The sequence below is a fragment of the Perognathus longimembris genome, chromosome 1 (assembly GCF_023159225.1).
Source record: "Perognathus longimembris pacificus isolate PPM17 chromosome 1, ASM2315922v1, whole genome shotgun sequence".
Taxonomy (NCBI): domain Eukaryota; kingdom Metazoa; phylum Chordata; class Mammalia; order Rodentia; family Heteromyidae; genus Perognathus; species Perognathus longimembris.
In genome coordinates this window covers 5,413,767-5,437,103 of record NC_063161.1, presented here as the reverse complement: position 1 = coordinate 5,437,103, position 23,337 = coordinate 5,413,767, and the positions used below count along the sequence as shown (strand labels likewise).

General features: G+C 58.3%; 2 protein-coding genes across 2 annotated transcripts in view; one reads left to right on the top strand and one right to left on the bottom strand.

Moving 5' to 3' along the window:
• Aco2 (aconitase 2) overlaps nt 1–7,902 on the top strand; it is a 31,037-nt gene extending 23,135 nt beyond the window's left edge. The window contains exons 8-18 of the mRNA XM_048354722.1: nt 295–386; nt 1,161–1,266; nt 2,522–2,679; nt 2,834–2,907; nt 3,191–3,302; nt 4,596–4,718; nt 4,834–4,989; nt 5,675–5,866; nt 6,261–6,393; nt 6,785–6,906; nt 7,440–7,902. Of these exons, the coding sequence (XP_048210679.1) occupies nt 295–386; nt 1,161–1,266; nt 2,522–2,679; nt 2,834–2,907; nt 3,191–3,302; nt 4,596–4,718; nt 4,834–4,989; nt 5,675–5,866; nt 6,261–6,393; nt 6,785–6,906; nt 7,440–7,574 (1,403 nt within the window). The 3' untranslated portion in view covers nt 7,575–7,902. The remainder of the gene's footprint in view (nt 1–294; nt 387–1,160; nt 1,267–2,521; nt 2,680–2,833; nt 2,908–3,190; nt 3,303–4,595; nt 4,719–4,833; nt 4,990–5,674; nt 5,867–6,260; nt 6,394–6,784; nt 6,907–7,439) is intronic.
• Nucleotides 7,903–8,974: 1,072 nt separating this feature from the next.
• On the bottom strand, nt 8,975–14,882 carry Polr3h (RNA polymerase III subunit H). Its single transcript, XM_048354742.1, has 6 exons — nt 14,679–14,882; nt 14,205–14,301; nt 10,962–11,048; nt 10,645–10,708; nt 9,546–9,747; nt 8,975–9,074 (listed from the first exon to the last, which is right to left on the bottom strand). The coding sequence occupies exons 1-6, from the start codon at nt 14,787–14,789 to the stop codon at nt 9,021–9,023; spliced, it is 615 nt and encodes a 204-aa protein (XP_048210699.1). The 5' UTR covers nt 14,790–14,882; the 3' UTR covers nt 8,975–9,020.
• Nucleotides 14,883–23,337: the final 8,455 nt, after the last annotated feature.

The window sequence follows — 23,337 nt, the reverse complement described above, 5'->3', positions numbered from 1 at the left end:
CTGTGCCGCCCCTCATCTGAGCCTTGGTTGGTGCTTCCTTCTTCCCCAGCTCCTGTGGGACTCTCCTGGCGCGCTGTCACTTTCGGCCAGTGAGGCCTCCTTCACTGGACAGCCTCCATAGGCGGGGACAGTGTCCTGTGGTGGCAGTTTTGTTCATCTGTTGGCTCAGGCAGTGCCTGGGGCCTGATGTTTGGTTTGGGAAGCCAGATGGCAGGCATGGGTGGATGGATGGATGGATGGAAGGATGGATGGAAAAACCTCACCAGTTTCTATTTCCCACCTGGTGAATTGCAGAGATTGCCAATCTGGCTGATGAATTCAAGGACCACTTAGTGCCGGACCCTGGCTGCCAGTATGACCAACTGATTGAAATTAACCTCAACGAGGTGAGGAGGGGACTTGAGTTCAGGGGGTTTTCTAAGGGCAAAGACCCTGGTGTCTCAGCACTGGGCGCGGGGCAGATCCTGCCTGCACACACCCAGCAGGGCTGTGGCCCTCGCTCCTCAAGGTCCCCTGCCAGCGGCTGCCTGAATCTGGTGCAAGGGACATCGGGGTGGGGGTGCGAGCTGTGTGTGGCCCCCACTGCAGTGAGGGCCAAGACTTACCCTCCAAACTCTGCTTTGTTGTCAGTTCAGAGGCCAAGCCCTTGGCAGGATTTTGCACCCCAAGACCTACAGGCCATAGCAGGCATTCTGAGAGCCAGAGGCAGCCGAGACAGTGAAAGTCGGAATCCCCGCTGCCGAAGCCCTAGGGCCTTGTGACAGGCTGTCCAGCCTCTAGGGTCCTCACTGCACTGGCGCAGTGAGATCTAAATCCTCTCATGAAGCATCTGGCCTGTGGTCTCTGTTTGTCAGAAAATGCCAATAGTAAGATGGTTTGCGAGGTGATGGTCTCCAGTCACTCTCCTCTGCCATCTATTCACAGCCGCGTGGGCAAGCCACTTCTGAGCTTGGGCTCCGTGTGCAGAGTGGAGGGAAGGCCGGCCTGGTCGTGCTGGGCCTGCCAGGCGCTGTGCACTGTCAGCCCCTCTGCCCTGCGTCTCCAGCACTGCACATGTGCGGTGAGGGCAGGAGTCCACCGGCCTGCCCCTCTGACCCCGGGGAGCTGTGAACCCTCGGTTGTCCTCACTCCAAGAGTTGTTGCACCCCTTTGTCTTTCAGTTGAAACCGCATATCAATGGACCCTTCACCCCTGATCTGGCTCACCCTGTGGCAGACGTGGGCGCGGTGGCGGAGAAGGAAGGGTGGCCCCTGGACATCCGAGTGGGTGAGCCCTTCCATTCACCCGGCCGCAGGTGGCCAGGCCAGCAGCTCCGCCCAGAGCCCCGGAGGCCCCTGTGCTGCTCTGGTTTTCCCCAAACAGCCACTTCTTGAAACAGGCCTATTATTCAAAAACTGATCTCTGCTTGATATAACAGATGTATGCCTATTATAGAGAATATTGGCAAGAGTGATTTAAAAATACTCCTAACAGTGGTGTGGTGACACAGGTCTATAATCTCAACACTTGGGAAGCTGAGGCCAAAGCATCAGGAGTTCAAGGCCAAGCTAAGCTACATAGTGATACTGTCTCAACAGAACAGTGGCTCATTCTCACCCTCTTAGCTCCTTCAAGATTAAGAGGATTACTGTTAGAGACCGGCCCCAGGAAAACATTAACAAGACCTCATTGCAATGAATAGCTGGAGATAGTGGTCCATACTTGGCGCCCAGCAATAAGGAAGGCTGAGATCGAGAGGACTGAGGTTCCAGGCCAACCCAAGCAGAAAAGCTCAGAAGCTCTCAACAGAACACGCCGGGCCTGCCATCCGGCTGTGCTGCGAAGTGCAAACAGGATCGTCATCCAGGCCGCTTGGGCAAAGCTGAGCCCTCTTCTCAAAAACAGGAAAAGCTGGAGAGCACTTTGCCTAGCAAACACTAAGCCCTAAATTCAAGCCCTAGTACAGCCCAGATATACAGACAGTGCCCCACAAAAATAAACCCCCAAAACCCATTTACAAAAACACCTCTGAACTCAGCCCCTAACTAGAAGCAAGGTCTTTGCAGTAAGTTTTTTTAAACATCTTTTATTTATTTATTTTATTTATTTTTGCCAGTCCTGGGCCTTGGACTCGGGGCCTGAGCACTGTCCCTGGCTTCTTCTTGCTCAAGGCTAGCACTCTGCCACGTGAGCCACAGCGCCACCTCTGGCCTTTTCTATATATGTGGCTCTGGGGAATCGAACCTAGGGCCTCATGTATTATAAAACAATAAAGAAAACAGGAAATATTGGAAAGAGAAGAATTTGGCCTTTCCTATCACCCCTGCCACTGTGAGCCCTGCTCCTGCTGGTGTGAGCTTCCTGTCACCGACACTGTGGGGTTGGTGTGCAGTGGGCCGCGCTGTCCCTGCGCTCCTGTTGTGCACGTGGCTGGGTCACAGGTCCTTGGAGACTGAGATTTGGCTCGTGACAGTGGCCCCTAGCCCCTCTCACTGGTCACTGTCTCCCGCTGACCCCTGACCCACTGCGCACCCTGTGCCAGGTCTGATTGGCAGCTGCACCAACTCGAGCTACGAGGACATGGGGCGCTCGGCCGCTGTGGCCAGGCAGGCGCTGGCCCACGGGCTCAAGTGCAAGTCCCAGTTCACCATCACCCCGGGCTCCGAGCAGATCCGCGCCACCATCGAGCGGGACGGCTATGTGAGTGCCCTCGGAACGTGCTGGGGGGGGGGGAGGTCAGCCCGCAGCCCGTGGGGCCAGCGCTGGTGCTGCCTCGGGCGCCCGCGGCGCCCCTCCCCCTGCAAGCTGCTGCCTTCCCGCTCCTGACGGCCCGGCCTCCCCTCCTCGCCCGCAGGCCCAGATTCTGAGGGAAGTGGGTGGCATCGTCCTGGCCAATGCGTGTGGCCCTTGCATCGGCCAGTGGGACAGGTGAGTGGCGCGTGGACGTGAGGGGGGAGAGCGGACTCGAGCCCCGGCTCCTGGGGCGGCTCCAGGGCGCCCTTACCAGGCGTGGCTGGGAAGTTGGCGCTGGGTGGGGGCATGAGCCCGAAGCCCCAGTGCTCAGGACAAAGCCGACAAGGCCCCGGTGGGGGTTCGCAAGGCCATGGACAGCCAGGAGCTACGGCGTGCGCCACGGGCACCCAGCCCGCCTGGCCACGCGGCCCCAGCCGAGCAGCCGCTGCCGCTGATTCTGTTCCTTTTGCCCTGGCAGGAAGGACATCAAGAAGGGGGAGAAGAACACGATTGTCACCTCCTACAACAGGAACTTCACGGGCCGCAATGACGCGAACCCCGAGACCCATGCCTTCGTCACATCCCCAGAGGTGAGGGGGGCGGCCGGGCGGGGCTGCCGGCGCCTGACCCTCCGGCATTGTGCTCTGGAAGCTGCGGCCGCCGGGGTCCCCCCAGGTCGTGAGGTGTCTGCTGAGCGCAGTTAGTGGCTCTGCGCGCGCGTGGGCTCTGGCTGTGAGTGGGGGTGAGTGGCAGGAGCGTCTCCAGAACGCTTCGTCGCGCTTTCTCCCTTGCTCCCTCTAGCCGGCCTCCTTCCCTTCTCTGCCTTTCTCTTTCTTACTTGTTCTCATTGTTGCCCAGGCTAGCCTCCAACTCCTGGGCTCAAGGGAACCTCCTCCCTCCGTCTTCTGAGTAGCCGGAACTACAGGTGCTCACCAGGGCACTCAGCTCTAGTTTCTGGGTTCCATGAACTCGGTAGTTTATTTTGTCGGCTGTGGGGCTTGAACTCAGGGCCTGGGCGCTGTCCCTGAGCCTCTGTATGCTCAAGGCTAGCGCTCTACCACGTGAGCCACAGCGCCACTTCCGGCTTTTGAGTGGTTAGTTGGAGATGAGAGTGTCCCAGGGCCTTTCCCGCCCAGGCCGGCTTCCGGTCGGGATCCTCAGATCCCAGCCTCCTTCGTAGCTGGGGTGACAGGCGGGAGCCACGGGTGACTTGGCTTTGACGTTGCTGTGGGCACCGAGTGGGCCGAGGTGGGGTGCTGGCCTCCGCCCTGCCCGGCACCTGGCCTGTGTGTTTGTGCGTGTGTTCTAGAACGCCTGCGTGTGCTGCTTGAGTGAGGGCGGCTGTTTGGTGCTCCAGCCGCTGCCCGCGCAGCGCCCTCGCCCTCGCTGCAGCCTTTCTGCCGGGGCACCGAGTGCAGCCGCGATGCCCGCCGGGCCTGCCGAAGCAGAGAGCCAGGCCGGCCAGCCCTGGCCTCCCGCATCCTCCGCACCCGCCGTGGCCAGTGCTGGTGCACAGTCAGCCTCCCGCGTCCTCCGCACCCCCGGTGGCCAGTGCTGGTGCACAGTCCTGCAGCTCCAGCCTCCCGCGTCCTCTGCACCCCCGGTGGCCAGTGCTGGTGCACAGTCCTGCGGCTCCAGCCTCCCGCGTCCTCTGCACCCCCGGTGGCCAGTGCTGGTGCACAGTCCTGCGGCTCCAGCCTCCCGCGTCCTCCGCTCCCCCGGTGGCCAGTGCTGGTGCACAGTCCTGCGGCTCCAGCCTCCAGGGAGAAGCGGGGGCGGAGCGTGGAGATTGCCTCGCTCCTCTTCTCCGAGGGGCTGGGTCCTCTGGAGAGCGGATAGGCTGGTGTGGGCGCTAACCAGCACACTGGCCTCCTCCATTTCAGATCGTCACCGCCTTGGCCATTGCAGGAACCCTCAAGTTCAACCCGGAAACTGACTTCCTGACAGGCAAGGACGGCAAGAAGTTCAAGCTCGAGGCTCCCGATGCGGACGAGCTTCCCAAAGCGGTGAGCAGGCCCGCGCCCGGCCCCGCTTTGAGGACAAAGAGCTTGCCTCCCCCGCCAGCCGCCGGCACGGGGGATGAGGATGTGGCCAGCGACATGTCCATGTCCCCTGCTTCAGGAGTTCGACCCCGGGCAGGACACCTACCAGCACCCACCCAAGGACAGCAGCGGGCAGCGGGTGGAAGTGAGCCCCACCAGCCAGCGCCTGCAGCTGCTGGAGCCCTTCGACAAGTGGGATGGCAAAGACCTGGAGGACCTGCAGATCCTCATCAAGGTCAGTGCGGGCCGGGCCGGGGTCCGCTTGGTGGGTAGAGGACAGGGCGCCATGGCCGGCGGCCGCGCCTCCGCGCTGCATCGGGCTAGCCCACAGGGCAGCCAGCCGGTGGGGACAGGCGAAGGCGCCACGGGAGGCTTCTGCCCCTGGCTGACAGAGTCACTGACTGGAAGCCAGGCAGACAGAGCTTTCACAGGTAGCCAGGCCAGACATTAACCTATGTGCTTACTTATTTTTTCGCCAGTCCTGGGGCTTGAACTCAGGACCTGGACACTGTCCCTGAGCTTCTTTTGCTCGAGGCTAGCACTCTGCCACTTGAGCCACAGCGCCACTTCTGGCCTTTTGTATATATGTGGTGCTGCGGAATCCAACCTAGAGCTTCTTGTATACCAGGCGAGCACTCTACCCCTAGGCCATATTCCCAGCCCCCATCCTGGCTGGCTCTTAGCCTAGGCCTGGAGGGTTAGTGAGCAGATGCACCTGTCCTTCCCGTCAAAGCTTCCCACTTTGAGTGGCGGCCTGCCCCACGAGGGAGTGTCCTACCTTGGGACTGACGGGCCCAAGGCCCTCAATGGTGCGGGTGTCGGCCTTACCTGCGTGCCCTGGGCCTGAGCACGGTGGCAGTGCCCGAGCTGCTGCCCCGCACGGCTTCTTCCCGGCCTCTGTTCTCTGCCTGCCCCTCCAGGTGAAGGGGAAGTGCACCACTGACCACATCTCAGCTGCTGGGCCCTGGCTCAAGTTCCGGGGGCATCTGGACAACATCTCCAACAACCTGCTCATCGGTGCCATCAACATTGAAAACGGCAAGGCCAACTCGGTGCGCAACGCCGTCACCCAGGAGTTTGGCCCTGTCCCTGACACTGCCCGCTACTACAAGGTGAGCCCCGTGGGTGGCAGTGGCACTGCCCCCCCCCAAGTGCAGGGGCGGCCGCACGAGCACCTGGGGGGAGCAGAGATGAGGAGGGACAAGCCACCCCAAAGACAGACACACAGGCCCTCAGCTGAGGCACATGGGGGCTTTTGGGGGTGCTCCAGAGACACGGGGACGCCTGCTGTAGATGGAGGCCCACCCAGAAGCCGCAGGAAAGTTCTGGATGATTGAGTACAGGGCTGGCTCCAGGGAGGGGGCCGCAGCTCTCCTGGAGCCCGTGGCACGGGCCCTGCTGTTTCTCTGCTGTCCCTGCACTGTGGCCTCTGCCACCGCAGACGGCGCCAGCCCTTGACCTCGACGCGTCCTCCGCCTCCTGACCCCAGCCCCGCTTGCTTCACAGAAACATGGCATCCGGTGGGTGGTGATTGGAGATGAGAACTACGGCGAGGGCTCAAGCCGGGAGCACGCAGCCCTGGAACCTCGCCACCTCGGCGGCCGGGCCATCATCACCAAGAGCTTTGCCAGGATCCATGGTGAGCTTGAGCCCGCACCCGGGACCCGCCGCCCCTCACAGCTGGGTCACACGCCCCCCGCAGTGCCTGCCGGGCCTGGAGCCCCGCGCCTAGCTCTCAGGCTGCCTGCCGCTCTCCGGGCCAGGCCCGTGCTGCCCGAGCTCCACCCAGCAGCTCCACCAGCCCTGCCAGTGCTTCCAAAACTGGAGACGGCACAGCCGAGACCCGGGAGCACAGAGCAGGCCGCCCCTCGCGGGGGGCGTCTGGGGGGAAGGCCTGCTCGGGCACGTGACACCCGCTAAGCTGCGGTCACTTTGGCCACAGCAGCGGGGCCCCACGTGGGTCTAGAGGAGCGAGCTCCTGGGGCTGGGGAGCCCCTGGGCAGGGGTGCCACCTGTTTTCCTCCTTCCAGAAACCAATCTGAAGAAGCAAGGCCTCCTGCCTCTCACCTTTGCTGACCCTTCCGACTACAACAAGATCCACCCCGTGGACAAGCTGACCATTCAGGGCCTGAAGGACTTTGCCCCCGGCAAGGTCAGCGGGCAGGGGAGGCTGGGCCTTCCTGGGGGGACAGGGCTGCAGAAGCCGCTTTGCTTCCCCTCCTGCCTCAGCCAGCCCCGCCTGCATCTCCCGTGAATGTTATTTTGTTGGTCACGGGGCTCGAACAAGGGGCCTGGGCTCTGTCCCTGCGCCCTTTTGCTCAAAGCTAGCCCTCTACCACTTGGAGCCATAGTGCCACTTCTGGCTTTTCTGATGATTAATTGGAGATAGGAGTCTCAGACCTTCCTGGCTGAGCTGGCTCTGAACCATGATCCTTGGATCTCAGCCACCTGAGTAGTTAGAATGACAGGCGGGAGCCACCAGGGCCTTCCGGTGAACTTGGATTCCAGTCGTGGGGCCTTCAGGTCTCCAGGCCCAGACAGGAAGAGAATCCCAGCGCCGAGGGCAGAGCTGGCCAGGCATCAGCCCGCAGCCCTCAGGACCGTGTCCTGCCCCCCCTGCAGGAGGGGGTGCTCCATCCTAGAGCACCTGCCAGCTTCCACCCACACCTCCCTCTTACCTTGCAGCCTCTGAAGTGTGTCATCAAGCACCCCAATGGGACCGAGGAGACCATCCTCCTGAATCACACCTTCAACGAGACCCAGATTGAGTGGTTCCGCGCGGGCAGCGCCCTGAACAGGATGAAGGAGCTACAGCACTAAGGACGGCCACGCCGCCCTGCCCACCCCCCGCCCCCCTACAGCGGTGGCTCCTCATGCGTCATCAGAGCTGGACGTGGCCCCTCCAGCATGGCTTCCTGCTCCAGGATGGTGACCACTCTTCTCCCCCACCTCGGCCCACCCGTGGTGTGGGGAGCAGCCCGAGCTGGGGACTCCTAGCCCCTGCCTCCCCCACTTAGCGTGGTTCAGATCTTGAGCAGCCTCATGCAACTGTATTTATTTTTGATGATAACACTCCCCTCTAAAGAAATTTTTATTCTGCCTTATCATTTCATTGATTAAGTTTAAAGGATTTAAAGAACCATCTCTTATTAAAAAAAATAATATGTGCTGGGAGTGGCGGTGCACGCTTGGAATCCCAGACCAGAAAAGGGAATTAAGAATCCAAATTCATTGACTGTTGCGGTGTGTGTGGTCGTCTGTGGTGTTTACCCACACCAGGGTCAGGGCTGGTCCTTTTGGGGGCGGCCGGTGGGGGGCCTGTGACCACAATCCCACATGTAACCGATTAGTGCGGCAACAACCTAAGCGAACATCCTGTTCTGTCGTTCTTGCCCTAGCACAGGCAGAGGGGCCCTGACCCCAGGTTCCTGTGACTTCAGTGCCACTCCATCTTAGTCCTTTGGTCACCCCAAGATTGGGCCCTCCCAGTCGCAGCCCCTTAAGCACAGGGCTACCCAGCATCACCACACAGACAGCCTGGGAGCTGGAGGCCTGGTGGGCCGACCGGCGGTGTGGACGCTTTCCCAGCCCGAGCTGGTGGTGGTCCCTGGGGGCTCCTGCTGGGCCGTGCACGAGTTGCGGTCACACTTAACTGGGGCCGGCAAAGGTCCCCCCCCCCCCCCCCCAGGCCTGCCATCCTCAAGAACAGCAGCCCGGTCTCAGGCCCTCCTCAGCTTGCTTCCTCCGGAAAGCTCTGCCTCCCGGGTGAGGAGCTACTGTGTGCACGGCTGGCGAAGGTGACTGGCGGCCGTGGCCCAAGGCCGCTTCCCAGGCTGGCTACCCTCAAGCCGAGGACTTGCAGTTATCTCCAAAATGGAGTTGGGATGGATGAGGGAACTGTGCTGTCTCTGCCGGGCCGCTCAGTGAGCCTAGGTCAGGACCTTGGCTGGGCTTTTCATCTTAAGTAGCTGTACAGAGAGGTTTCCCTTCAATTTATTATTCTCCGCAATCAGGACACGGGCTGTTGAGACAGCAGGTGGGGCCTTCCCAGCCCACGCTGCCATCAAAAACCAGCAGTCCCCGGTGGAGGCTGGGGGGCAGAGCGCTTGCCCGGGTTCCATCTCCAGCACTGCAAAAAGACAAGTGCCAGTCCAGTCCAGAGGAGGAGCTGGGTCAGGACGGGGGGGCACACGGGGCGCTCCTGGCCCAGCCGTCCAGTTCTTCATGTGCCACCTTCCCCGGCCGGGGTGGCATCTCCAGCTGAGGCTAGCTGCTGGTCCACCAGGAGAGAAGACCCAGGCCTGGTTCACTGATGGAGCCCTGGGAAGCGGGAAGAACGGGGAGCTTAATGGCCACTTGGGGCCGGGCTGCCTCGGTCAGAGAGGCCAACAGGATCACAGGCAGCAGACCTGCAGAGAGGGGAGCACACAGCCACAACCCAACTGGGGACCATGCCGCCATTGCTCCCAGCTAGCACGATGGGGCGCCGAGGCCTCGCCTTCCTCACCCCCAGCCAACTGAGACCAGCCCCCGGCACATGTGGGGGGAAGCGCCCAGGTGGCCCACCTCGGGGAGGCCTGCCCTTAGTCTGGGCCCCCACCCCCCACCCCCGTGGCCTCCCGCCAGTGCTGTGCCTCCAACACCATGGCTGCCGTCACCTCGTGCTTCCAGCCTGCAGAGATGGGCAGGCTCACTGCGGAGAGGTGACGGGCTGAGACCATGGGCGGCCAGCTAGAGATGGGGTTCTAGCAGCCCCTCCCCGGCACCCTGCCACCCGGGGGTCCGTCTCACCACCAGTGTGTACGGGGCCTCCTTCTTGGGCGGCTCCTCGCTGGAGGCCGTGGCCTCGGCCGAGCTGGGCCCCGTGGGGGACGTGTCCACGAAGCTCTCGTCCACCACCCGGAAGCGGATCTCCTCCCCCGTGTCCATGTACAGGTCATGTGCTCCTTCCTCGGTCTCGTACTCCCACACCCAGACCTGCTCTGCCTCATCGCTGGTGCCAGGGTCAAGGCCACAAGCCAGCCGTGGGGGAGGGGAAAGGAGAGGGGGAGGCGAGGGGAGGCGATCTCAAGTGCCCAGCCCCAGGATGGCACCGCTCTGCCTGGCAATCACGGGGAAAGCAGGTCCTGGCCCTGCGGACAGCCCGTCTCTGCCAGGACAAGACCACAGCCAGCTCCACTTCGAAAATGACAAGTGGCTGCGGAAACCTGACACATCGGCCGGGCAGCAGCAACTCAGACGTGCCTGGGCTAAAGCCGTGGCTCAAGTGTGAGAGCACCTGCTTGGAGTGCAGCGCCCGGAGCTCGAACCCCAGAACCCCCCCGAGAAACAGCAACAAGTCCAGTTCAGGGGCCAGCAGGGTGGGCCAGACCTGCTGACAAACTCCAGTCACGGGCAACCCTGCTCCTCCCGGGGCCCGCAAGGGCGGTTCCGCCAGCCAGGGCCCTACCAGCCCCCCATGTCCTACACCAGAAGCCCCACCAAGGAGCCACACTGCCCTCTAGTGGCACTGTTGCCACTGCACCCCGCTGGGCACTGGGAGGACCAGTGTGCCAGGCTGGGGGTCCTTCAGCCAGGGAGCTCATCGCTGAGCCCCAGTCGGCAAGGGGAGGGCTGGCCAGGGACCACCCAGTCCAGGTACCTGAGCCACACACCTCCTGGAAATGGGGGCCAGCCAGCCAGGGTGAGCCTCCTGGGGACCAAGACCTGGGGACACTCCTGCTGGGAAACCTGAGCAAAGTGAGTGGGGAAGGAGTGGTGTACTGTGGCCCTGAAGCCAGGCGCAGGGCATTGTGGGCCCAGGCCACACGGCCAGGGCCCGGGGCAGGCCCCGAGGTTCCTGTGGGAGAAGCCTGCGCTCCTGGGGACCCGTTTCTCCTTGGGAGGATACAACTTGGCCGGCTGCTGCAGTGACTCCGGGGGGATGAGAATGTCATCGAAGAACCCTAGAGAGACTGGAGGACAAGAAGAAGGTGACAGCAGGGGACAGACAGACAAACGAGGGGTCTAGATACTCACGCCAGCCCCAGGGCCACCCAGACGCCGCATACACCAAGGCAGGAGGGGCTCGAGCTGGGCTTCTGACACCAGGGGGAAGAGGCATCACCTTGAGCCGCCCCCCCCCGCCCTCGAGCCGACCCCCCCTCCCTGGTGGGCAGCGCCGAGCACCTGGCCCTGCGCTCCAGGCTCGCCTGAGGAGCTGCTTACCGTGCACGCCGTCCGGGCTGCAGCCCTTGATCTTCCCAATCAGAATCTCATCCAGGAAGGGGTGGAAGACCACGTAGCGGAAGTGGACTGGAAACGGAGGGACAGGCATGCAGGGACCGCGTGCGGCTCTCGGGCGTGTCCCTCACTGCCAGCCCTTGGCCCTCATCCCTGCAAGGTCACAGCTGGGTCCCCATAAGGCACCGGCAGCAGCCGCCCTAGAAGCGAGGCCCGGCTCCCGACTCCATCTGGGAGGTCCCACCGAGCCAGGCTCTGCGCCACTGAGGACTCCAAAGCCAACCCCAACTTCCTTCCAGCCTCTTTGTTTTTTTATTTTGGCCAGGAGTGGGGCCTGAACTCTGGGCCTGGGCGCTCGCCGTCCTGAGCTCTTGAGCTCAAGGCTAGTGAGCGCTCTACCACTTGAGCCACAGCGCCACTTCTGGTTCTCTGGTGGATAATTGGACATAAGGATTTCACAACCTTTCCTGCCCGGGCTGGCTTTGAACCACGATCCTCAGATCTCAGCCTCCTAAGTAGCTAGGATGACAGGCGTGAGCCACCAGCGCTGGCCAGCCTTTCAATTCTAAAAGGGCAGACACACCGGACAAAGGGAACCAGGATTCAAACGAGTTCTCCCGTCTCCGGCCACCCAGCAACGCTCGCCCCGGCGCAGCTCTGCCCTGAAACTGGATGCTAAAAATGCCCTGCGCCTGGGGGGGGGGGGGGAGGAGGAGCAGGCTGTGGTTCCCAGGCCCTGCCTAGGTGCGTCCCCTCCACCCGACCCCGAGGAAAATGCCCCACAAGTGTTCTCCTCAGCTGACCAGGAGCCCTCCGGAAGCCACCCGCAAGCAAAGAGCAGCCCTGCTGCCGTTGGTCAACGTGGTCACCACCCCCTGTGCCGGATGTGACGTGTCCACCAGCCCAGCCACCCAGCCGCCACACGGAGTCTTCCCCAAGCTGGGCCACCAGGACAACTGCGTCCTCCGACGCCGACCGCCTTCTCCCTCAAACACAGGCAGTCCTGTCAGCCCCCCTCGGCTGCCAAGACCCCTCTCACAGGGCTGGACCGCCGCTTCCGGCACCAACAGGAAGGAGAGAGCAGCACAGGGAGGCCCCGCCCCGCTGCCCTCCCTGGGGAGACATCATCTGGGCCACCTCCTGCTGACCTCGTACTACAGCAGCTGGGGGCACTGCCCGTGGGATGGAAAAACCCGGTCCCCCACCTCACCCAGTGCTCGCAGGGCCGCTGCCAGGTTTATGCCGGGCCTGGCTTGCGCACTAGGCTCACAGAGGCAGAGAGCAGGTGATCCGGAGTGCAGGACGCCCTCTCAACACAGGCGTGGCCTTGGGTCTGACAGATGAGTGGCCATAATGTGGGGTGCACACACAATGGACCACCAGCCAGCCTTGAGAAAGAAGAGGGCTGGGAACATAGCACGGGGGGGGGGGGGGGGCACACTTGCCCAGCATGCACAAGGCCTGGAGTTCCATTCTCTAGGCCTTTATCTCCTCCGCTCAAAAGAGAACTTATTCTTGAGTGAGTGTCCCCAGAATAAGTCTGTGTTGGTAACTAGCCAAGTTCATATGTTGACTGACACTGAATTATCCATTAAGAACGGTTACATTGCTGGGTGCTGGTGGTTCTCACCTGCAGCCCTAGCTACTCAGGAGGCTGAGATCTGAGGATCGAGGCTCAAAGATCGAAGATCAAAGGCTCAGCCCGGGCAGGAAAGTCCATGAGCTCTTACCTCCAACGAAGCACCAGAAATCCAGAAGTGGTGCTGTGGCTCAGAGTGAGTGGTAGAGTGACAACCTTAAGCACAAGAGCCCGGGGACAGTGCCCAGAGTTCAGAGTTCAAGCCCCAGACCACCAACCCCTACCACCACCACCACCCCCCCCAAAAAAAAACTAGTGGATTTTTCTGCCAGGGCTGGCCTTGAATCACAATCTTCTAGGCCTCAGGCTCCTGAGCGGCTAGGATTACAGGTCTGAGCCACTGTAGCTTCTGGTAGTTCAGTCTACGCAGCAGTGGAGAACACCCCACAGGCTCCCTGGGAGGAGGCCTGGCTGCTCCTGCCCTCCTCACCAAGAGTGGGAGTCTGTCCTCTGTTCCCTTACCTTGCCCTCAACCATGTGGCCTGCTCTGGCCAGTAGGAAATACGCAAGGCTAGAGAGGGGCTTATACACCAACTGAGTTTTGAACCCTTGAGACCACTAAACCCAGTATGGCCTACTGAAAGGAGACCAGGTGGAACCCCCAGGTCAGCCAGGCTGCTGACTACCAGAACACAAGGCCATCCTAGGCCCCGTGGGCCCAGCCAAGCCATCCCACTGATCCACAGAACCCACAGACAGCCCAACCAATGAGCACTGGCTGGGTGCCACGGTCCTGCCCTAGGAGCCTGACCTGTGTTTCCTCCTCCATCCCCGCAGCAGTACACAGGAGGAACCAGAGGCACAGAGAGATTACCTATTCCATGCAGGGCACACAGCTCGTCAGTGGCAGAGCCACTCTTTTAACTATGTCCTTCTGCCCATCGAGGTCCTCACCCGACCAGCCTGCTCTTCCTCCTCCCTCTGCTCTCTAACCCAGCTCAGGACATCCACCAAGTCTTCAGCTGTCTGGCTCAACTCCTACCAGGCAGCAGATGAAAGCCCAAAGAGGCTCAGACCTGGAGAGGCCTTGACCACCACCGAGTTCACGTTCCATGTCTTACACATGAGGAAACTTAGTCACAGGGAAGACAAAAGTCAAACCAAAACATAAAACAGAAGACAAAAGTCTACCCCTAGTCACTGAGTCAGTTCCCAGGAGAGTCAGATCTGGGGTTCCCAGGAGAGGGCTCTCACTACCCCAGGTATTTCTGCAGCTACAGGAAACAGAGCCCTATCGGGTTCTGCTGCTACTCAGGAGGCAAAGATCTGAGGAACACAAGTGCAGTTCAAAGCCAACCCAGGCAGGAAAGTCCAGGAGAATTCTATCTCCAATTAACCCCCAGAGAACTGCAAGTGGAACTGTGGCTCAAAGTGGTAGCGTGCTAGCCTTGAGCAAGAGCTCAGGGACAGTGCCCAGGTTCAAGACCCATGAGGGATCAAACAGAAAGAAAAAGAAAGAGAGGAAGGAAGGAAGGAAGGAAGGAAGGAGGGAGGGAGGGAGGGAGGGAGGGAGGGAGGGAGGGAAGGAAGGAAGGAAGGAAGGAAGGAAGGAAGGAAGGAAGGAAGGAAGGAAGGGAGGGAGGACCCACCTTTGGTGTGTGATGCGCCATCCCCAGGGAACACATAGGCATCCTCCAGCTTGGTGATATCGAACAAACAGATGCAAAGGCCCACGTTGTACACAACCTGGGTGCACATGTGTACACACGGTGACCCAGAGCCCCCGAGCCGCAGGCCGCCCCCTCCCCCACCCAAGGCCCTCACAACCACAAGCAAGCTCTGCTCCAGGGGCCGCAGGAGGCCTCAGACGGATGGGGAGCCGGCCCGGTGTGAGGGGCAACACACCTGTGATCCCAGCTACTTGGGAGGCAGAAGGACCTTGGGTTTGAGGCTAACGTGGGCAAAGTTAGCAAGACCCTAAACAAAAGTGTCGGGGGCCGGTGGCTCACGCGTGTAAACCCCCACCACTCCAGAGGCTGCGACCTGAGGTTCGAAGCCAGCCCGGTCAGGGAAGTCCTAGCCCTGCTGGGCCCCGGCCTACCGGGCCGACCCGGCCCCAGTACCTTGTTGGCCAGCTTCTTGTTCAACTCCTCGGCGATGGAATCGTTGAGCTTCCTCTCAAACTGCCAGGGAGGAATCCGCACCGTGTCCACCATCTCCACCAGGACAAACATGGCGGCCTGCGCCGGGGGCCCCGGGACCCCGACAGAGCCGGTCCTGCGGGGACCCCGCCCGGGGCGCCGGGGGTCCCGTCCCAACCACGCGCAGGCTCCGCCCGCCCGGCCAGGCCCCCGGCGCAGGGAGAGCTGAGCGGCCCCGCGCGGGCCCGAGGCCGCTTCCGGGGGAGGAAGCCTCGACCCCGCGACGGCCGGAGCTCAGACGCCGCGCCGGGCCACGCGCGCCGGAGCCACCGACACGCGCCGCGCACCAGCGCGCCCCGGCTGGGGTCCCGCCACGGTGCGCGAGGCTCCGAATCCCGTCGCTTCCGGACAACTGACCAATAAGAACGTTACTCCCACCCCCGGAAGTACTGCGTGACCGTCTACTGGCTCCTGCGCGGAGAGGAGGCGGGGCTTGGCGCCGAGGGGGCGGGGCTTCCCGCTACCCAGAGGAAATCCGACCTCTCTGGGCTTTCTGGTTGCTAGGCGACCGGGGCCGGCTTGGACTGTGCCACGTGGGTTTCCAGGCGTCCGGTGCGCTGTAGCCGGAACAAACCTTTCCACACGTGAACAGAACATTGCTGACAACCATCAGCACTGCGGATCAGAACTGGGAGAGCTGGCAAGAAAGGGATCGCTTTCTAGGATAATGTTTTGGGTTTTTTTGTTGTTTTTTTTGCCAGTCCTGGGCCTTGAACTCAGGGCTTGAGCACTGTACTGTCCCTGGCTTTTTTGCTCAAGGCTAGCACTCTGCCACTTGAGCCACAGCACCACTTCTGGCCATTTTCTATATATGTGGTGCTGGGGAATCGAACCCAGGGCTTCATGTATGCGAGGCAAGCACTCTTGCCACTGGGCCATATTCCCAGCCCCTAGGATAATGTTTTGTATCTTCTTTTAGATGGAGTAACAAAGGTGCAGTCATTTGCCAAAAGTCGGTGAACTCAATACTTAAGACCTTTGCATTTGATTCTGACAAATTATATCTGGATTTAAAATTGCTGGATTCAGTGTCACATGCTTGAAATTCCAGAGCTCCATGAAAGCAAGGGGATTAGGAGCTCAAAGCCAGACCTAGTTAGACCTTGTCACAAACAAGTAAGTAAATAAATAAGTAAATGTTATATAAGGGCTAGAGATGGAGTTCAGTGATAGTGTATGTGTGTGGTGTGGGCAAGGCCCTGGGTTCAATACCAGCCCTGAAAAAATAAAAGTGATAAAAGTTTGAGAGAAGAAGCTAAGTATTGTAGCAAATATTTATAATCCCAAGACTTTGAGAGGCCAAGTGGAGCTACATAAGGAGGCCTAACTCAAAACAAAACAAAACAAAACCAAGAATGATATTAGGTTTGGCCCCTGTGACTCATGCCTGTAATCCTAGTCACACAGGGAAGCTGAGATCTGAGAATTGTCATTCAAAGCCATCCTAAGCAGGAAAATCTGTGACACTTATTTTCAAGTAACCAGAAGAAAAACTGGAAGTAGACCCACATGTGGTTCAAGTGTTAGAATGCCAACCTTAAGTGAAAAACTAAGAGAAAGTCCAGCTAAGGGAAAGCCCAGGCCCTAGGTTTAAGTTCCCATACCTGCATACAAACAAAAAGATATTGGGGGAGGGCTAGGATCCAACCTCTATAGCTTTCAGGTGAACTAAGTCCATAACTTTTTTGTTTTGTCTTGTTTTTTGCCAGTCCTGGGGCGTGGCAGTCCATAACTTTTTTGATAGCACACAAGGTTATGCTTCATGTCCCAGGTTATCCTGTCTTCACTCTGATCACTAACATGGCTTTAGAGAATCCAATAAGTTATTCTCTGGTAGAAGTGAGCTCTGTCTAAATCTCTACACTACACTTCCTGTAAACAGAAGAGCATGTAGAAAATATTACCCCCTTTTTTTTTTTTTTTTGGCCAGTCCTGGGCCTTGGACTCAGGGCCTGAGCACTGTCCCTGGCTTCTTCCCGCTCAAGGCTAGCACTCTGCCACTTGAGCCACAGCGCCACTTCTGGCCGTTTTCTGTATATGTGGTGCTGGGGAATCGAACCTAGGGCTTCGTGTATCCGAGGCAGGCACTTTTGCCACTAGGCTATATCCCCAGCCCTACCCCTTTTTTTTTTAAACCAAAACAAAAAAAATTTTTTGTGTGTGTGTACTGCTACTGCGGCTTGAATGCAAGACCTTAACTTGACTTTTTCAGCTAAAGGCCGGCACTTTACTACTTGTGCCACACCTCCATTTCTGACTTTTTGCTGGATAACTGGAGACAAGTTTCATGAACCTTTCTGCCTGGGTTGGCATTGAACCACAATCCTCAAATCTCAGCCTTCTGAATAGCTAGGATTACAGGCATAAGCCGCCAGAGACTAGCTCAAAATAACAATTTAAGGACATCAAAGGCTCTTTGAGGTAGATGCCAGAGACACTCGAAATTGAAATGCATTTTCAATTAGTCAGTTTGCTGACTGCACATGCATGAAGCTCTCTCAAGACAGGCTGCAGTACTACCGAATTTGACCTTCCTTAGCTCTGAACTTCTTTATGTAGGTCAGTCTGCTTCTGCTAGGAGTTGAAGAACAATTCTATTTCAGCTCTTTGTCCTTGGTATTCCCTAACATCATCCCTAGGACACATTCAATAATGGCATTAGAAAATATTTTCTCATTCTCTCACATTTTTCTCTCTCTTTAAATCTCAATCTCGGGCTGGGAATATGGGCTAGTGGTAGAGTGTTTGCCTTGCATACATGAAGCCCTGGGTTCGATTCTTCAGCACCACATATATAGAAAAAGCCAGAAGTGGCGCTGTGGCTCAAGTGGCAGAGTGCTAGCCTTGAGCAAAAAGAAGCCAGGGACAGTGCTCAGGCCCTGAGTTCAAGGCCCAGGACTGGCAAACAAAAACAAAACAAAACAAATCTCTATTGCTCCTTAAATCTCAATCTCTCTGTCTCTCTGACTGTCTCGTCTCTCTCTGTCTCAAGCTCTCTCCTTTTCTGTCTCTCTGTTTAAGTGTCTATCTTCCCAGTTCTTTACCTCTTTTAGTTGTTTGGGCTCAAGCAATCCTTCTGCCTCAGACTCTCAAGTAGCTGGGACTATTATGAATACAAACTTGCTTACATACCTCTCAAATGTCCCCCCTTGACTCTGCCCCACTTCTACTGCTTTGGTTCAGGTCTTTTTGGCTGGCCTGTTTCTCCTGCAAATGTTCAACGCTTATGCACACACACACACACACACACACACACACACACACCCTTTCCCGAATAAGGTTTTACACACCCAAATAAGTCTAAGTCTGAATTGAACTTAGTCTTCCTCTCTAGCCTCACCTCCTGGGGTGTGTGTGTGTGTGTGTGTGTGTGTAAATACTGGGGCTTGAACTCAGGTCCTCATGTTCTCACTGGGCTTTTTGCTCAAGGCTGGCACTCTACCTCTTGAGCCACATATTCATTTCCAGGATTTTTGTGTTTTTGGTGCTGGTCCTGGGACTTGAACTCAGGGCCTGGGCGCTGTCCCTCAGTGTCATAGCTCAGGCTAGCACTTTACCACTTGAACCACAGCTCCACTTCTGGCTTTTTTTTTTTTTTTTTTGCCAGTCCTGGAACTTGAACTCGGCCTGAGCACTGTCCCTGGCTTCTTTTTTTTTTTTTTTTTTTTTTTCTCAAGGCTAGCACTCTGCCATTTGATCCACAGCGCCACTTCGGGCCTTTTCTATATATGTGGTGCTGAGGAATCGAATCTAGGGCTTCATGTATACTCTTGCCACTAGGCCATATTCCCAACCCCCTTCCCCTTTTTTTTTTGCTGGTTAATTGGCGATAAGAGTCTCATGGACTTTCCTATTGGGATTGTCTCTGAGCCACAATCCTCAGAGCGAGCTCAGTCTCCTGAGTGGCTGGGATTACAGGTATGAGTCACCAGTACCCACCTCATTTCCAGTCTATCAGATTTGTCTGCCTGGGCTGGCTTCTAGCTAGGATCCTCAGATCTCAGCCTTCTGAAGGGCTACAAAGGGAGATCAAGTAGATTATTCAGTGTCAGACAGCTATAAAGTAAAGTGGCAGAGCTGGGACTCCGGCTCCCTCCGCCCGTGACCCTAACCACTGAGCTGCGTCACTGTGGCATTAGCCTGAGGGCAGCAAAGGGAAGCCTTCGAAGATTAACACAAGGAAATGACGAGATGACACACTCAGATGGGACCATGGATGGGACAAGGAGGGGTGGAGACACGAAAACCAGGAACAGCTTGTATTGTGGTCTTAGCCAGTGAAGGCCAAACAAGGCTGGCGGCCATGGAGAGACACTGGGCAGAGCCCAGGGGTCTCTGTGGGACCCGCGGGTGCCAGGTGGTGAGCCATTCACCAGATGGGAAACTGGAGGAGGGCCAGGCCTGGCTGAGGGGCCACACTGGAGCCCAGTGTTTCCGGTTCCCAGCCTTCCCCGCTGGCACTCAGCCCTGGAGTGCAGAAGAATGAGTTGTTGGCACGCGGGCGTTTGCCTTGGCTGAAGTGGATCAGGCCGCTTTGCTAATCCCCCACATTACTCCCGGAAGGTTTGTAGCTAGCGACTCGCAAAGATTCACAAACCACTTCCTCCGCAAGCGCCATGACACAGAGGCCTTCTTGATGGAGCCCCTCCGGGTCCTGTGGCCCTCACCCAGTGCCTGGCGCATGGCCCAGGCTTGTAAATACGGATTCTTTGAACAGACAAAAGGGTAACATGGTGACCATTGCCAGGGGCCTGGGGGACAGGGGAAAATAGGGCTGGGAATGAAGCAGGCAGACAGAACCCAGCAGGGAGGCCAAGGCAATGAGCTCCCAGGCACAGGACCCCAGTGCGCCCAGATGAAGCCGGTGAACCGCTCAGCCCCCTCCCCCCTCCCCCCCACTGCCTCCTGCAGAATGGAGACAGCCCACAGCTGCTTGCGGGGACACACACCTCTAATCTAACCCCAGCACGTGGGAAGCTGGGGTGGGAAGATCAAGAGTTGGAGGCCATGCTGGTGCTAGGGGCTCACACCTGTAATCCTAACTACCTAGGAGGCCGAGATCCAAGGACTGCTGTCCAAAGCCAGCATGGACCGTCATGTCCATGAGACTCTTCTGTCCAATTACCCAGCAAAAAGCTAGAAGTGGAACTGCGGCTCAAGGGATGGAGCACATGCCATGAACAAAAAAGCTCAGGGGCAGTGCTCAGGCTGCAGGTTCAAGCCCTGGTATTACTGCATGGGCATGCACGCACACACACACACACACACACACACACACACACACACACACACAGAGTTTAAGGCCAATGCCTCATACCTAACAATCCCAGCTACTCAGTAGGCTGAGATCTGAGGATCTCTATGTGAAGCCAATCTGGGCATGAAAGTCTAATCAACCAGCAAAAAGCTAGAAGTAGAGCCATGATGTGAATGGTAGAGCACTACCCAAAAGTGGGAAAGCGAAAAGCATCAGGTCCTGACTTAAAGTCCCAGTACCAACACCTAAATACTCAAGCGATACTCCAACAAAAATCCAGGCTGGATGAGTGGTTCAAGAGGTACAGCGCTAGCCCTGAATAAGCAAGCCGAATGAGAGGGTGGGGTCCTCAATTCCAACCCCAGTACCCATAAAGAAAAAAGAAAAGAGGGGCTGGGAATATGGCTTAGTGGTAGAGTGCTTGCCTAGCATGCATGAAGCCCTGGGTTCCATTCCTCAGCACCACATAAATAGATAAAGCTGGAAGTGGTGCTGTGGCTCATGTAGTAGAGTGCTAGCCTTGAGCAAAAGCAGCTCAGGGACAGTGCTCAGGCCCTGAGTTCAGGCCCCAGGACTGGCAAAGAAGAAAAAAGAAAAGAAATTCTCATTCTTTGGACTGTAGGACAGCTCAGTGGTAGAGCAGGTGCTTTGTATGCACGAAGCTCTGGGTTCTATCCCAGCACTGCAAATAATAATAATAAACCCCAGCCTTCTCTGCCTTCTCTGTACATACTGCAATGCCTTATCTCCCTTGGAGAAAGCTTTTCCTGATCTCCTGTTTTGGTGAAGATCCTCCCCCCCGCCCCAGGGTGGTGGTAGTGGTGGAGATATTACCCGAGTTTTAATTCAGGGCCTCACACTTGCAGGGGGGTGCTCCACCACTTGAGCCACACCTCCAGCTCCCAGCTACTTTCAAACTGCAAGCCACCCACCAGCATCCACACTCCCTACCCCAGCCCACTGTTTGATGGCTTTCCTGTGGCTTTCCTCGCCTTCCACATGACAGAGGGTAATTACTGGGTTGTTTTATTGCCTGCTTCCCTCCCTCAGCCTTGCTGGTGGGCTCCCATGGAAAGATTCCATCCGTCTTGTTCACTGTTGATTTCGTGCAGCCAAGGTTGACGCTCTACCCCTTGAACCACACCCCCACTCCTGGTTTTCGGCTCGTGAATTGGAGGCTTATGGACTTGTCCGCCTTGGTTGCTTCTGAACCCAGCTCCTCAGGTCTCCGCCTCCCCAGTGGCTAGGATTACACGTGTGAGCCGAGGCCCAGCTCCCTGTGGAGTCCTGCTTTCCTCTGCTTTTTAATTTCCTCTATCCGGAGACAAAATCTTGCTCGAGAGCCCGGGCTAGCATCAAACTCGAAATCCCCTGGCCTGTGCCTCCAAAGGGCTGGGGTGGCAGGCGTGCACTCCACACCCATGCCCAGCCCGGCCGAGCGCTGCGTTTTAACCCCGGCTCCATCGCCAGCTGTGCATTGCCGGGCGAGTTCCTTAACCCCCCTGTGCCCGAGCTTCCTCAACATTGGTCATGTGACACCAACATCTTAGGGATCTGTGTACCTGAAGGGGTTCCTCCATCATTCGCCAACCCCCTGGCAACTAGCACTCAGGCCCTGTTGGGGGCGCCAGGACCGCCCCCCCCCATCTTCTGCTTCTCCTGGCAAAGAAAGGGGGGAGGCTTTCAAGGAGAGAAGCTTTGGAATTCCCAGCTCTGCACAAAAACGCAGCCTTCCCTGCTGAGCCACCAGCTTCTTAGTGACTTGGCGGCCGGTGGGCGGGTGGGCGTGGCCGGGCGGCTGGTGGGGATGGGCGTGGCCTGGCGGCTGGTGGAGGTGGGCGTGGCCTGGCGGCCCCGCGGCAGAGCGAGTGGGCGTGGTCCTGGCGGAGCGGGGTGGTGGGCGTGGCCTGCGGCGTGCTTGGTGGCGGTGGGCGTGGTCTGGCGGCGCGGCTGGTGGGCGGGTGGGCGCGGCCTGGCGGCGCGTTTCCTCAATGAACAGCTGGGCCCTCGTGGCGCGTGGGGACAGGCGTCTCACTACTGCGAGTGGCGGCCCAGCCTCCCCCACTCACGGCTGCCTGGCAGCCCGGCACACGCTTGCCAGCCGCCCGAGGAGCCTCTGAGAAAGGGAAGTGGACATAGATAGAAGTGCTGGCCTTGACCTTCGAGGACTAGGCCTGCCTGAGCTCTCTCAGGCCTGTCTTTAAGGCCTGACTCCTAACCTCTGACCTCATATCGGCCTCTTCCATCCCATCTCCCTAGGCCTCTGCTGGGCAGTGTCCCCCCCCTTCCGGTCACCTGGGGGGGGTCAGAGAAACCCTCTCAGCAACACCCCTGTGCTGGTAGATAGGCCGGTGGGGGGAGAGCTGGTACCTGATGCTGGTTGGGCTGGGCCGGGCCGAAGGGGACACTGAGGTGTGGGGCAAGAAGCACTGCGAGGAGGGGTCCACTGGGGGCCCAGCCTCCTGGAGACGCAGAAGGTGGACTGAGCCCCAGATGCAGTCCCGTTACCCCAGGCTTCCTCCTCCTTCAGGCCATCTTCACAGAGCTGTTGGAGAGGGCGCTTGGAAAATGGTTGTCTTGGGCTAAGTGTGACACATCATAGCTGCTTGGGAGGCAGAAACGGGAGGATTGTGGTCTGAGCTAACCCCGGGCAAAAGAATGAGACTCTAATCTGAAAAACAAATACAAAACAAAAGGAGGGTGGTGGTGGCAGTGCCCCAGTAGCAGAGCAACACCCCGAGTTCAAACACTGTACAGTTAAAAAAGAAAGAAGGAAAAGCTGGGCTCACGCCTCCAATCCTAGCTACTGAGATCCTGAGATCTGAGGATCAGAGTTCAAAGCCAGCCTGGACGAGGAAGTCCCTGAGCCTCTTTATCTCCAACGAACCAGCAGAAAACCCAAGTGACGCTGTGGCTCAAAATGGTGGTGTGCTAGCCCTGATCTGAAAAGCTCAGGGACAGCGCCCAGGCTCAGAGTAAGAAAAAGAGGGGTAGAAGGGGTGGCTCAGTTGGGAGAAAGCCAGCCAAGGAGCAAAAGTGTCAGGTACTAAGTCCTAGCCTCACATCAAGAAAGAAAGAAAGAGAGAGAAGGAGGGAGGAAGGGAGGGAAGGAAGGAGGGAGGGGAGGAGGGAAGGGAGGAGGGAGGGAAGGGAGGGAAGAAACTATTGCTTTTATGAAGAGAAAGACAAGAAAGGAAGAACTGGAAGTGGAGGAGGGGAGAGGGCAGTCCCTCCGCTGGTCCTCAGAACACTGCTGGCGTCATGTGACAGCTCTGGATCCCTGGGAGCCACAGCTGTAATTCACCGGTGTCTCTGGTAGTATTT